The 16160-nt window shown below is 37.7% G+C and overlaps 2 protein-coding genes across 5 annotated transcripts in view; both read right to left on the minus strand.

The window, feature by feature from the left end:
* Positions 1–403: 403 nt before the first annotated feature.
* On the minus strand, positions 404–13688 carry sav1 (salvador family WW domain containing protein 1). The gene is made up of 5 exons (XM_042501229.2): positions 13320–13688; positions 10971–11471; positions 6043–6313; positions 4695–4850; positions 404–2044 (listed from the first exon to the last, which is right to left on the minus strand). Exons 1-5 carry the CDS (start codon positions 13411–13413, stop codon positions 1831–1833), a joined length of 1236 nt encoding a protein of 411 aa, XP_042357163.1. The 5' UTR covers positions 13414–13688; the 3' UTR covers positions 404–1830.
* Positions 13689–14468: 780 nt separating this feature from the next.
* The window catches only part of nin (ninein (GSK3B interacting protein)), a 37784-nt gene continuing 36092 nt past the window's right edge, over positions 14469–16160 (minus strand). For all 4 annotated transcript variants that reach the window (XM_088087592.1, XM_088087593.1, XM_088087594.1 and 1 more), the window contains one exon: positions 14469–15522. In XM_088087592.1, the coding sequence (XP_087943718.1) occupies positions 15307–15522 (216 nt within the window). In that variant the 3' untranslated portion in view covers positions 14469–15306. The remainder of the gene's footprint in view (positions 15523–16160) is intronic.

Genomic DNA, 16160 nt, shown 5'->3' on the forward strand with positions numbered 1-16160 from the left:
CAATACATCGCTGTGTTTCTTGCAGAGATTGTGGCACAAAAAGTTGTTTCTAACAGAGACAATGCCGCATGTCCTGCCAGGATAGTATCACAAATATTGGTTGTTTTTTTTTAATAGAGATTGTTGCTTTTCATGTTGCATTAGTGCCACAGGATACGCCATGAAATCCATAAGTCCAAACATGATCTTTTTCTAACCATGACCAAGTGTTTTTGTACAACTAGTTAACAACATTGTTCTAAAACGTTAAGTTTCAACATATCTGCTATATAGAAAATTATTAGTCATTTGCTGAAACCTACAGTGCAAACATTTTTTTCTGCCGACTAGGCAGTAAGCAGAAGTTTCAAAATGATATCAGTTTAAGGCTCTATGTAAAAGTGAACCAGCAGCAAGCGGCAACAACGGCACAGTCAGAGGTTTTATTTTTCTTCACTGCAGACTTTATTGCTTATTGTCCTGTATTTGCAATCCACAAAATCAGATATGTACAAACTGATGACACCGCTCTGAAAAGATGTGATTGAGACCTTCTTGCGTAGTTAAGGACTCACTGAAACACAGCTCTCTAGAAATACATACCCCACTGTTAACTAATCAGGCAGCCTTTTAGGACATTCAGAAATGTCTGGATTTGTATTAACTCTTTTGTTTCCTTATCTTAGTGTTAAAATTGTGGTACATCTTGAAAGTCATTTGGCCTTTTTGACCCTGGCGAGTGAACTGAATGGAGCTAGCATTATTCTTGAGTAGACAAAACTCCCAGCTTAAAAAAACATTTCTGAGAATCCCACGAGGGGCCTAAGATGACTGATTAGTGATCAGTAAAATATGCTTCCAAGAACCTGCACTTCTTCCACAGAAGAGACGCGCCAGTCCATAAAAATAAGGCATTACCAAGGCGAGAAATATCCAGAAAGAATGAAACAAGGAGAAGTTAAATTGCACTTGTTTGGCAAACTTAATGTGTCGTCTGATTTTATAAAGTTCCAGTAGCTTATTTATGTTTCATTATACACACACACACACACACACACACACACACACAAGAATATTCCTGACTTAGAGTAATGCCGAGAGCCAAGAGATGCTCAAACCACTGCATCAAATGTGATGCTTCATCCAACAAAAGGTCTTTTAAATAAAGACGTGTTTCATATCAAAACTTAAATATCTGTGAAAGTTTTGGTGGATTGTCTTAGAAGGATATGTCATACAAAAAAGAAAAATGCACACTTTAATGTAAGAGTGCGGTTTCAGTTTATGATCAAAGCAAAGGAAAAAATAGTCATGAAGTATTTCATATAGAAACAAATTAGAAGGAGCTGCCAGTCACTTTCCCCCGCAGGAAAAAATGACGGAGTAGCTGGTGTATACAAGACGTGAGCAGACATCGTAAAAATGCTGCTTTTACTTTATTAAAAAGGCACAATCTCAGGATGTTTTTGAACAAATATCCGCCATTTTTCGGACTCTGTTCTCCTCAAGTCTTAAAAACAGAAATCCATACAGCAATCAGTTCTCAGGGCTGTAAATGGCACCAGAAGCAGTCTCCCCACATGCAGCACATTTTCGGTTCTTCTTCTTCATTGGAGTGTTTTTCAGTCACATGGTCGTTCAGACATCGAGTGTCACATATGGGGGGACGAGGGGCCCCCAGCCAATGTGACTTCCTGGCTGATATATTTGGATCAAGCGAAGGCACAGATGTGTTTGGTAAAGAGGCAATTAAGAGTCAATCACGATTTCAAAGTAAAACCCTGACCGCTCCCAAACTGTGGAAACCTCAGAGAGGCGTGGCAGCGAGACGTCCCCGCGCTCACACACACATCACATGTTCCCAATGAAGTTCTTGTTGGGCTGCTGGGCGTACCACTGCTGCCGCTGTTTGCGTGCCTCCACCTCTGACAGCAGCGCCTGCCGGTACGCCTCGTAGGATTTGACGATGTGTTCCAGCTCCTTCATGAAGAGCAGCTTCAGCATGCCCTGATACGTGTCCAAGTCTGCCAGCTGGAACAACTCCCACTTCAAGATGTGGTCGTACCTGATGTCAAAGGGAAGATATTTATGGTCCTTTAAGAGGTACTTTGTGAGGCGCTGGATGACAATGACTGCCTGTATTATTCGAACAGCTTGTTCTACCCACTATAGCCTGACTTGAGCTGGAGTTTTGAGGCTGAAACGAGTGCTTGGCTAGTGTGAAAATGTTCAAACTGGTTTGATTCCTGGTCAAACGCAAAACTGGACTGATATACTGAGTTTTAGCACTAGATCTAGTCGCATTTGACTCAGCACCGGCTCCCGAGTGGAACATAATGACAGTGTTATCTTCCTACGTTTGCAATTTTTATAACGAAAACACACCTTTTATTTTGATATTTACTGGAAAAGCAGGTAGCCTGGCTTAATATTATAGTCATTTAGCTCACCCGAACCTTTCAGCTCCCTGGCAACGCCTCCAGTCAACTGCCACCTTATTCTGGTTTTTGTAGTGAAATAAGGGGGTTTCGTAAAGACCAGCAGTTTCTCACATATTGCACATTGTGGCACTTTCAAGACGTGTTGTCTGGTAAAAGTTGCGCTCAAAACGCCGCTTCAAATCACTAGCAGCCACTCAGGACACCTCTTTCTTTGGCCTCAAATCGAAGATGTTACCATATTGGTGCATGTTTACTTTTCTTGTGAGAGTACTGCGTTGTCTCCTCACCGCTGTTTCCCCTCCCACCTCTTTTGAGGTTTGCAATAATGTCAAATGCTAGTTTGGCTGGTTTGCATAAAATCAAACTCTTCACCTCATGAACTGGACTGGACCGGCAAGACTAGAAATCAACCCAAACCTAGCTGAAACTGATACTGATATTTGGAAGTTCAATCAGTTAAAGATATATCTACCGCATATTTTAAAAACAGATACAAAATCCTTAATTTTTCTCTCTGCTGGACAAACTATGTCATGGTGAAACTGTTTCTAAAAGATTTAAACCTAACTCTAAAGCCTCTGCACACCAAGTTTGTAATTTTCATCTAAAATTGCCCCACGCTGAAATTAAATACAACTGACGTTGTATTAACAAAATTTTTCGCATCTGTCAAACGAGTCGTTTGCCCAAGAAGCAGTAAAGAAAGTTAGGCGTGACATGATGAACACGTGTTTTAGCAACAAGAGAGAAGAACAGGGCAGAGGGCGGACGGCCAGAAAAAGAAGTTAAAATTAGGGAAGAAATGTGCTTCTTGAAATCTTCCACAACAAAGAGAAGGCAACGTTAGCCTATCCAGAGATGCATTACAGCAGTGATGATACTTGCAGCAGAGTGAAGTCTAATAGCGGCACATTATCGTTTCATAAGTCAGGCAGAGAGAGGCGACATCTTAAAGCTGTAAACTCCAGTGGAGAGAAGCAAGGGAGCAAGTGTGCCATTACATTATGCCACTTATTTCCATTATTTGCAATTAATAGAACAATAAAAACAAGGTTCTGTGCATGACAGTTTTTATCAGACTATGGATTAAAAAAAAGGCGTACCAAAAAACAACAAAAAAAGCCTTACGTCATCCAATGATAAATACATAAATACCAATTTATCTGTAATAAGCTAATATTTGCCAGTTTATCTGTCTAGCTGTTCTATCCAAAACCCACAAAAGGAAGCCACACACACTATTCACATTTCATCTGACTTCAGACGGTGGTAACAGATATCAATATTTGTTGACAAAGATAGAACGACAGCTGGTATAAGCTCCAGCCAACCCGCGACCCTTATGAGGGCAAGCGGTTACAGACAACGAATGACTGAAAGATAAACGACTTCATTAAACGGGAGGAGAAGAGAAACGCATGCTAAAGTTAAAAAAAAAAGGTTTCGCAAATGTTTTATAAAGTAGTAAATACATTCAACACGTTTATGGCCTTGAGAATACACAAAATGTGCTTAACATTAGAATGAGATGCTTACGATAAATTACGATAAAAAGCCTCTGAACAGGTGAGGCGTGAGCCAAAGTATGATGTAAAAGTTAAAAGTTAAAGCTTGTGACTCACACCTGGTGTTCTGGTGCTTGTTAGGCCCATGGTGTAGGACAAAGTAACTTTGTTCAACAGAAAACATTTTGACGTTTCCTGGTAGGAAAAACGCAGGTGTGAGTAATTGAATTAATCATGGCTGAATTGCATTTAGCCGCTTCAGTTTCAGGATCATTAGAAACGCCTGTGCCTTTCTTACTATGACAAGTCAAAATGCCTGCTGAGAAAAAGCATGTGCAGTATAAATTACAGGGTTAGACGCAATAAAAGTGACACCTGCGCAATATAATGCAGTGCAATATAACAGCCCTGTAGTAAATATAGCCTTTGTGAAGCTTAAAAACGTTTCATATTTGCCAAAAACATGCTTTGGAAAGATTTTTGGGGCCGTGGCCATTACTGCTTTAAATAATCTGGTCATAATGTAACAGATTTATTTTTTGTGTTTACTTGTCTGTGTGTTTAGTGTTTATTTGAACAGATGTTGAAAACTAATTTCCTCCACGGAGGACAATAAAGTCTGAATCTGAAAAATCCAATTTAGTGATAAAACACGCAATTTTATAGACCAAACATGAAAGTAAATAATTGGCTGACTAATCAATGATGAAAATGATGCTGTTATTATAAAAGTAATGATGATATTAAAGACTGTCACAGTCGTACTCACTTGAGTGGGGCACGGGCGTAGACCTGCAGCCAGTCTGGGATCTCCGCTGTGTGGTACGGGTTGGCTGGCACCAGCACCGGCTGGTTTCTCTCTGCAGGACGCGGCTGATAGGTCACAGGAGGCGGCAACGGTGGAGGCTGATCATAGCGGGGCACACTGAACAGACAGAGAGCTTATATAGTATTTATACCTTTTTTTTATATGTGTCAAAAATATATGGAAAATTTAAAAAATGTGCTGTCAACCGAGGTCAAACCTTTTGTGGATGAAAAAAATTCAAACTTATTAAAACTACATTTTGTAGTGAGTTTATTGTGATGAAAGCCAATTCCTGCCTGTGTAATGAAAAAAAAGAAAAACACAAACAAGATGCTATAAGACATCATAATGAGTTGTCTCAAAATAAATGAGAAAGAATACTAAGTCATTATTTTGAGATTTTAACTGATTTTGATAAAGATTTTCATTATTTTGAGCAAGGTTCTCATTACTTCATGACTCAGTTTGACGTACTAATGGATTATTCTGGGAAAGTTTCTCATTATTTTAAGATAAGAAGTCATTGTTTCCATAAAAAGAAATGTCATTATTTTACACTAACTCATTTTTAAATACTAATTTATTATTTTGAAATACTACGTCATTATTTTTTTTAATAATTAGTCATTATTAAGGGAGAGGTTCTATTTATTTTACAATACAAAGTGACTATTTTAAGAGTTTCTCATTATTTTGAGAAAATCTGTAATTATTTTGAGATACCTACTCATTATTTTGAGAACGTTTCTCTTTATTTTGAGGGTTTCTCATAATCTCATAATGACAAAAAAAGTCATTATTTTAATCAAGTTTCTCTTTTTACAATACTGATTCATTATTTTGAGAGTTTCACATTATTTTGAGGAAGTTTCTCAGTATTTAGAAATACTATTGATTATTTTGAGCTACTAATTGATTCTTTTCAGCGTTTTAAGAGAATATCTCATTGTTTTATGATAATTTCTTAGTTTGAGTTTTTCACTGTTTTGAAGAGTTTGAAGAGTTTGAAGAGTTTGAAGAGTTTTTCATTATTTGAAGAAAGTTTGTCACAACTTTGAGAAAGTTTCTTATTGTTTTATGATACTAGAAAATGATTTTGAGATACTAACTCATTTTTCGATACTAATTCGATATCGTGAGATACTGATAGAGAAATCACACTGCCGGAAATGGACTTCCATATATTGTTCCAGGAAATGGGAGTATTAAGTGCTTTAAGGAAGGGATCAAATGTCCAAAAAATAAATGTAAGTAAAAAAATGTGGTTTTGTGAAACACATAATCTTCACTTCTCACTCTGATGACGTACCTCGGAGCACAGGGGTGTCGATACTGTGCCCTCTTGTTGATGTGATCCACATAGTAGACCCCAAACTCAGCCGACTCCACCTTTTCCCAGCCTGGAGGGAGCCCTTCCCTCTCCAGAGGGTGGCTCCAGTGTGTAGTGTTCGTGTTGTGGTCAATGTAATACTTCCTGCCACGGATGGTCCAGTCAACGGTCCAGCCGGCCGGAAGGGGGAGGTCCTCTCCCCCTAGACTGGAGAGGTTCCCGAGGGACTTGGCCTGTATTCGACCTATGCCTGAGGAAAACAAACATTTCTTTTTAGGAACGTAGAGGGAGAGGGAGAGATATCTGACCAAACATACAGCGGAGCAGCTGCCAGCTAACAGCGCCGCTGGGAAAAAAGAAATAGTTTAGGAAATTCCTTAAAAACATTGTGTGGGAAAAACTCATTTAAAGGAAAGGGATGTACAGCATTTCAAAGGTCATTCTGATGTGGCAACTGAATATACAGAGCGAGATTAGAGAGGAAGGCAATGAATCACGACCTAAAGAAGTATTTTACTGACATAACGGAAGTCCTCACATAAAACTAAGCCATCTATGCAGTACAATGATGCAAATACTTTTGACATTGGTGCTACATTACGAGAGAAAAAATAGTGGAAAAAATGGCAGCGGGCTATCTCGTATTACAGTTAAACAGAAAGCTAAAATATGTTTCTGAAAACATTTGGAGCGAGAAATATGCAACTCAGTTACAGAATCTTGGTTTAGATTCAATCAACACTGCTTAGTTTTTTTGGTTTCTTTATTCGGCTTCTGTTTTCACTGCAGGAAGCAGTATGGCGCCCCCACTATTACAGCTAAACAGGGCACTAAAATACATTTCTAAAAATATTTTAGGAGAGAAATAAGCAGCTTAGCAATATAAATCTTGATTTATATTCAATCAACGATGCCTAGTTTATCTGTTTGATTGGATTTCAGTAGAGAGAAAGAGAGAGAGGCTGATAACTCTTGATCAGCTATATATTCTTTTTACGCGCTGTTGGCGGGCAATACGAAAAAACATAAGTGCAGCCTGTAGTTTGAGCAACAGCAGAAAGAGCAAGCAAAACTCTGCAAAACAACATAAGTTACATCATTCAGTGCACTTTCACTGTAGGGGGAGAAGGGAAATGTAGGCATTGGTTAGATGGAGCATAATTTACCACAGTTCATCTACACCAGTGCTTCCCAACCGGTGGGTCGCGGTCAAAAAGTGGGTCGTAGGACCACTATGAATGGGCTGCAAGTGACTCACGATCATGTCAAGTTAGTGAAAAAAAACAGGCTGTCTGGGTTTTTTTTTTTACCCTCCCCAAAGGTACAAATATTTTTTTCTTGAGCCTCCTTGAGTGACTCAGGGGAAAAGCATGAAGTGTTCGTCCCACATGATGAGTTCAAGGACCGTCAGATATTTGAAAAGTGAAAATAAAAGCCAAAAAATTTAGTGAAAAAGAAAATCATTCAAATTAAAAAAAAAAAAATACCCAAAATTTTAAAAGAAAAACAAATTTAAAAACAAAACAATTCAATTCCATTGTGTTGTACACCCACATTATTTACATTTTGTCAAATATAACTGAATATGTGGTAATGTATCTAATATGTGGACCCTGAACTAATGACGAAGGAGAAATCTGGGCCCAGTGTGACCACATGTGAACCATCTACTACTAACTTTTTAAAGCATGACTGTTGCAGTTTTAAAGTACTGCAGGGACTGTGTACAGTCATCGATCCCTTTGACTGTTGTGACAGAGCATCTTATTCTGACGACATCACTTGATGAATAGCAGGAAATGGGAGTGCTGTTAGGTTTGGACAGGAAGGCAGAGATCTCTGCATGGCCAGACACACACACTGGAGCTTTCACCGGATGAGACCAAACCACTGAACTCCCAAACGCTCTCTGTAAGAGCAGACAGCAGCAGAGTGGTTTCATTCAACAGGTCCTGCACTTCTACTAGTGAATAATGTCAGCGAGGAATGTTGAGCCAACAGCTGTGTGGATGAGTGAGAGCTATCGTGACTCAAAACCTAATGAGCCTGGAGGGAGCGAGGACGGGCTGAAAACACAGCCGAATGCGCGGGGAATGAAAGTATCTCAGCAAAATGGCAGCTACAATCTGATAAATTCTGCACGAGAGTGACAGCAACAGAGCTGGAGCTCGCTGCCAGCCGCTGAGTGAAGGGACGGAATGTGCGAGCGCTCCGCAGAAATGCACTCCTCCACCTCCTCCTCATCATCATCATCATCATCTCTGCCCTTTTCCTCAGAAAAAATGGCAGAGTGCCATGCTCGCTGCAGACCTACAGCTTAATGCATCGCAGGAATTTCACTGGATATAGTCGAGAATAAACAAATATATTTACAACTGGTGATGCAGTGGTTGTACGAAAGAGATCGAGTCAGTAATCATCAAAAGTATGAATTTCAAAAACATACTTAAGTTGATTATGGTTCACTTTTTTTCCTAAAAAAATAGCCAGACCTTTTTCTAAAGATAGGAGCAGTGTAAAATGTATTTGAACATAGATTTTATGTTATTCTGCATCCAAAAGTTAGAGCTATTTCTCCTGCAAAAAAAAAGGTTTTTTTCCCCTTCAGTTTCCAGAAACTGAGTTACTTTCGCAATGACCACATCTTTAAAAAATGTTTCCAGTAAAAGAAGGCAAAAGGATAATGTGGGAGACAATACAAATGAAATGCTTATTATGTGCAATAAATGCTCATGAAGATTATGTGTGACTGGAAAAAAAAATGGTAAAACTACACCGTGTCCGATGGTGTCTGTAAAATAGTTTTTAAGCCATATAACCCATATTTTTGAATTGATTGTCGACCAATGTTCACCCATTTCTATTTGAAAAGAATACCAATAAAAGACAGATTTTCTAAATGAAAAATGAATATACAAAGCCGTAAAAATATAAATGATATCATTTCAAACTGCATCTTATTTACTTTTAAGTACCCACATTGTAAAATGTCAGATTTCCATGTCTTTTTTTATTAAAAAGCAGGTACAGGTGCCACATAAATACTGTGAAAGTCGTAAAACACGGATATCTGTTAGCATGTCCGTTGGAATTATTTTAATGATCGCTGATAAAAATTAATTAATAAAAAAGTGTGCTTATTACACTCAACCAACATCAGAAGGCCGTCTGCAAAACATGCAAAGAAAGTGTCAACATGGGAGGAACTTTGACTTTGTAAAACCTCAGGGAGCTATTTTCATTCATTTTATTAATTTAAAGTTTTAAATTTGCTAAATTTGCATTTGCTAAAGGCTGATGGTCACAGGTGTTAAACAAAGTTTTGTGTTGGAGTTTTTTAAATACCAAATTCTAAATTTCAACAGAAATATTAATAATATATATTAATATATAATTATTGTAAATGCATATTGCTTCCAAATATCAGTCATCATTCAGCACTAATAATCAATATCGGCCCTGAAAAAACAATATTCGTCAACCCTTAATTCTTACAGTACAAAAATTACGCTCCTTCAAAATAAAAAAAAAGGAAGCTTCAGCTGATTATAGGTAGACGACAGCTTCAAAACAACTCTGTTTACCACTTAGTGCATTAACTATACGTGTACAATGTGGCCTGTACACAGATGATTCATAGAAGTGAGCAGTCTGAGACATTTGACTTGGGGCGGTCTGAAAATTGCTAGTTTGCCGACAGAAAGAATCAGCAAACAGAGAGGTGAAAAATGCCGAGCCCCTAATGCTTGTTTAACCTCACTCCAAACAAGGCTCCATGATATGCGATAGGCGGGACTGACATAATACTAAACCATACACACGCTGTTGACAAGTCAGCCACATAATAAAAGGTTCTCCACCGTTTGGAGTGGGTTGGAAAATTCCTGCGACCCCCTAAACATTTAATCTCGGGGAAATTACATGCTTACATCATGCTAATGTTTACAATGTAGAGCAGTAATTTTAAAAATATTTGATCCCTCAGGAAAACTGAAATAAAGTTGCTCTTATGAGCTCCTCAGTGACAATCAAAGGCTTGCATTCCTTTCACAGTGGCCTCTGTATGATCCAGAACCCATCCATAATCATGCAGCTACTTTACTTCAACTGCAGCATTTTCTCTGGACCCCAAAGCTGGCAACGTTTTCCCCAAAAGAAAATCTGAAATGTTTTAGACTTGTTGGTGTGATTTCACTCATCCTAAACCACCACTGCTCCACTTTCAAACCTCAGAATTTGCAGACAAAAAGTTGTTAGAAAAGACAGAGTTTTAGTCCCTCAAGAGAATATAACTTCCTGCCATGAACTTTCCAAAACCATTTTTGCAGCTCAAGAATTCATCTCCTGATCTTTGTCACATTTTGAACTCTTTCTTAGCTGCCAATTTCTTGTCCCTGTCCCTTGTTTACTTCCAATAAAAAAAATACATGAACCAGTACTCTGAGTTCCCACACATTTTCATGGATAAAATCTTAAGACCTTTCCAAGACTTTTTTTCTTTTCCTACTTGCCTGGCGTTTTTTTTAATCATTTCAGATTAAAAACTTCTTCAAACATGATTTCAGCTAGCTGACGTACATGAAGGGAGAGACAGAACGCTGGGAGAAAATAAAGAAACGCACATGATGGTAAACTTAACATCACACATCTACGCATACTGGAGCTACGTTACATCGACAGCTACCGAAAATATATTTGATGTGATGTTTCGTTGCGTGGAAGGTTATCCGAGGAAGATTACTTTAACAACTTCATTACGCACGACAAAATTACATGACTTTTTCAAAACGTTCAATATTTTTTGCTAATTCCAAAACTTGATTTTGAAATCTCATGACTTTTCCAGGTTTTCCATCACCATGGGAACCATGAGGACTGTCAAATGGAAATGAAAAAAACAAATTTACCTGAAGGGGGTCTGCTGGGAGCTGGGGGAGTGTGTTGTCGTGGAAGTCTTTGGAAGTTGTGTTCATTGTGTTCATAGTATCTATAGTCCTCAGGAAAGCGGTCCGGGACCCTCCTGGGCTGGCGTTGCTGATGCTGCTGCTGCTGTTGGTGCTGCTGGTTGTCATAGTAAGGTTCAGAGGGGTAATAATACCGCGCAGCATCTCCGTTCTCGGACATGGGGCTCACGTCTGTGAGGAAGGACTGTGAGGAGCCTCCATACTCGCGGGGCAGGTCTCCCAGACTGCGAGGCAGGTAGGGAGGTGCTGACATTCGGTGGCTCTCCCTTCGGGCCACCTCATGAGGAGGCCTTTGCACGGGGTTGCGGAGAAAGCTCTTGTTGCGGGACACCACAGGCTCCCGGATGGGTGCCACAGGGTAGGCAGAGGGCCCCACGTCTGGCAGAGGGACCTCTGTGCGTCTGGGAATAGTGGGTCCATGACGGATGAATGAGGGCATAAGATCTGCAACCAGGTAAACAAACCAAGAGCAACTGTCAATATCAGTGGAAACAAGAACAAAGTAGTACAACCAATTGTTTAACCAAGAAAACTTACTCATGTACTAAAGCCTTTATCGTTTTTTTTTTCTCACGTACTAAGCTTACATACAGTTTGAAAGGTATTTATAATACACATAAGTATTAACTCTGCTCCATTTTATTGTGAAATATTGTACTTTTTACAAGGGCTGCAAAGTTAATCAAAATGTTATTAAAATTGCAAAAAGACCAACTGCAATATCCAAATTACAGGTGCAATTTTTTTTTTGATAAAGGTAAAATGAGTCAAGACATACCATTAAAGCTAATAAAGCATTGTGGTGCTACAGAGACACCCCAACCTACAATTCATATTCCAGACATAAGAGAATATGCTGGTTTGGTAAAGACTCCAGCAAAAATCACACCATCATACTTTTATTTTATTTATATCTATTTTTTTAGTGAAAATGAAATGCAAAAATTACTTGGCATGGAAATCTCGAGAGGGTTCATGATACTATATTTATTCACGATACTTAAGACACGAGACAATTTCATTGCAATTTTAAAACATTTGCAACGTGCTAAACGTGTTAAAATAGACTGCAATCTATCTAGTGCAAATTATTAAGATGAAGTTTTCTTTCTGTACAGCTCACTTCAATCATTAATTTTGATGCAGCAAAATGGGACTGTCAACAAACCGATCCTGCTGTGAATAATATCAATTCTTAGGGTCTGTGCATCGCTACAATATTGCAAAGTCAAATATCACAATACTTTGCTGTATCTATTTAGAGGACAATTTAACAAATCCACAACAGATTACAAAATTCATTAAATATATAAGCAGTGGTGGAAGAAGTACTAAAATCTTTCACATAAATAAAAACAGAAATACTACAGTGCAAAATATTCTGTTGCAAGTCAAAGTGCTGCATTCAAACCTTTACTTGAGTAAAAGTACTAGCATCAAAATCTGCTTAAAGCACCACAAGTAAAAGTACTCCTAATGTATAATTTAGGCCTTTTTGGAATAATATATATATCATATTATTGGATTATCATTATTGATGTATTATTTATCCCTTTAATGTTGCAGTTGGTGATGGTTCAGCTAATTTAAATTAATGTGTATATTGCAGGATGGCTTAATTCATATAAATACAAAATAATTTAATGGCTAATTATAATTTGTACGGATAATTACAATATGTAGAGTTATCAAATGAATGTGATGGAGTAAAAGTACAATATTTGCCCCCACGATGAAGTAGAGTAGAAGTATAACGAAGCATAAAATAGAAATACTCAATTATAGTGCAAGTACCTCAAGTGTAGTAAAATACTTAAGTAAATGTACTTTGTTTACACAACTCAATTCAAGCTAACTAGCAACAAATCTTAATTTTAGTCATCATTCTACTCAATGTAGCGCCAAGAAAAGTTTCAAATACAGTTAATAAAAAGTAAAATAAGGGTTTTATTTAGTTGTTTGGTGTTTTTGCTCTCAGTCCGAGTAGTGACCGTTATCTCAAACTTTCCTTTGACTCTGCAGCTGAAGTTAATGTAGCTATGATGATGATGATGTATGTTTAGCTAGCTAGCACTTTAACTAAGTTAGCAGTTTGTTTACGGTGAATAAAAACTAGATTAAACAGCTGGTTATAAGCTTGTGAGACACATTAATAAAGGATTGTGTTTCTACACATTCACTCCACCCCGTTTGCTAATGTTAGCCTGCTACTTTCTGGCACTTAAGTGAACTGACGCTTAGCAGGCTAACTGGTGCTAACGCTGAGCTAGCAGGCTAACTTGTTGCGCTTACTTCTGAGGAGCGGCGACGTTTCCTTCTTCACATATTTCCCGTGTACCTCTGCTGGTTTCGACGCTTCGTTTTTACTTTTCTTTCGTGAGAGCATAACTCAAGGCTCGGAAACATCAACAGCAAACGTCATGGCACAACTCTTCGACCCCGCGACCGTCCCGTTCAGTTTGCGAAGCGCGGAGAGGAAACATTTTAGCTTCAGATTAGCTAGCAGCCAGTTAGCCAGCTAACTCCAGCGGCTGGATGAGTGTTTCCTCCTCCAGTCGGTCCAGTCCGCTCTGAGCAGAGATCCACTCCCACCACTGGTCCTCACTGGGAATGGTTACTGTACAGTCCTGCCCACCACCTACCAACTCTCTCTCTCTCTGTATGCAGACACACACACACACACACACACACACACACACACACACAGCTCATCACTCATCGATATGACACACAGCTGAAAGAAAAAAATAAATATCATCATGTGAATTGATTCTTAAATCTCCTGAAACCTGAGCAAATTGGCTTGATTTCTTTCAAAAAAAAAAAAAAAAAAAACATGGGAAGGAGGCAATGAGCAACATAGGATAACAATGACCCAAAAATTTGCAAGAAATTAGTCAAAAAGTACCAGAAAATACCTGAAAATTACTTTAAAAAACAAACATATAGAATGATGTGGGAAAAAATGTAATACATTAATATAAATCGAGTGGGGGAGATATATATGCAAATAAGCAAATAATAATACCAATACCACACTGAAGTACATAAATATTAAAATGTATTATAAAAGTTTCAAAAGCATAGTACACACTTTGCAGGGTTTTATCATTATTGTTCACGTGTTAACAAGTAAAATTAAAAAAAAGTTGAATATCATAGATGGTCAAAGTGGAGCTTGGTATCATTTTTTATATGTGTGTGTAAAATATTATGAAAAATCATTAGTAAATGTACTCATTAAATATCTACAGTGGAGTAAAAATTAAAATATGTATGTGAATATACATACATAAATATGTATATATGTAGTAGAAGTATTAAATAACACATAACAGAAATATGCATGTACAAATACATTAAAATTTCATTCAAATGCAGTATTTGAGTAGAATATACTTGCAGCAGCACAGACAAAAATTAATCCAGTGAGAAATTAAATGAGACATGATCCATGTTTTTTATTTACACCTTAAAAGTGAAACTTTACCCTGTTTTCAGCTTTAGTGCTTTTGCTTCATTATAAACACAAGGTCCTTCATTTGTAACTAAAACATTCATAATGGCACATATTTACATACAAAACTTTACATATTGCATCAGTTTATAGATCTTAATCAAACGTATTTAAAGTATTTCCACTTGACATTCACTGTCGTAACTTCAGGTAGCGCTACATGAAAGCAAACACTTTGAAAAGGTCACCGGATTATTCGACTCTTCTGTTGACATGATTTTACCTCCGACAGCTTTGTTTTTTCTTTACATAAAGGCGTCAGAAGGAAAGGAGAGACAAGATTAACACATTAATCTCTTTGACAACACAGACACAAGAACACTTATAGAAAGTGCACTTCAGTATTGCTTTCTCTCTCTAAAAAGAGAATTATAGTGTCATGGTAAAAGCTAATTCATAAGTAACAGCTACTGCTTTAAAAAATATATTTTAAAATATAAATTACTTTAGAATACCATGTTTTCTTTAAACCTCACATTTGGCTCTTCATGGTTCCAACAAAACATCAGCTCATTATTGCTTAAAATAAAATGAACAAAATAAAAATACAGCAAATTTAACAGTTAAATTTTAGGCTTAAACAAGATAAAACATATTTTATTTTCTTGTGCATTTGACTGCATCTGTTGCAGAAGAGTTCAAGCTATGAAAATTATATTTTAAAAGACTTTCTGTTAAATAAACAGTGCACTTCATGGTTGACTTTGGACACTTGCATGAGGCTTTGCAAGTGCTGTTAACGTCCCGAGTACCTCCTCCAGGTTATGTGCATTTGTAGTGATAGGGCAGTGACAGAAGGGGCGAGGGGTTGAGGTCACGCACTATCTTGTTCAGGCTGGAGATTTTCTCCTCCAGCAGGTAGTTCTTCTTCTCTGCGATTTTGTGCCGCTGCTCCGTCTTCTCCAGAGATCTCAGCAGCTGCGTGTTCTCCTCATACAGGTCTTTGATCAACATGTCCGCTTTGCCGTTCTTGTGCAGCTAGAAAAATCAGAAAGTGGTTGATGAAAGCTTTCATTTTTCAATAATTAATCTCATTTCATGTCGACTACTAGAGCCCCGAATAAAAAACATTGCACATGCAAAGAAATTAAAGATACGTCTGCAGTCATTTGGAAACCAATACGGTTTCTTTTTCAAATACAAGGTATTCTGTTTTCTTATGTATTTATTAAACATTATTTAGCTTTGGCAGCATTGTAGCTGAAGCATCCATGCAAATAAATCTAATCTTAATATGAGAGGGTAACTTTGACAACCTCCTCAGAGGACGTTTACCTTACTAGATCTAGACTTTACTCTGATAATTTGTTAATTCATGTGATGCTTTGACGTCCTGTTGGAAAAGTTCCACTTTTTCAATTTTGTTGTTTTTTTTCCTCTTTTAAAAAGGGCCTTTGTGATATTGTTTTCTTTAAGATTTAAGCTCCACTTGTTAAATATTTAGATAAGTTCTCTGTGATTTTCGTTTGATCAGGATGGATTTATCAATTTTAGATGTGGCTGTTTTGTTTGGATATTTGGCACAGGTGTTTTGAGGTTTGGTTTTCCCGTTTTGGTTGGTTTTTAGAATTTGTGGCTTTAGTAGAAAGATGTTTATTCACACGATGAATTTAAAG

Source organism: Plectropomus leopardus, chromosome 14, assembly GCF_026936395.1.
Source record: "Plectropomus leopardus strain MGB_pleo_1.0 chromosome 14, ASM2693639v1, whole genome shotgun sequence".
Classification (NCBI taxonomy): Eukaryota; Metazoa; Chordata; class Actinopteri; order Perciformes; family Serranidae; genus Plectropomus; species Plectropomus leopardus.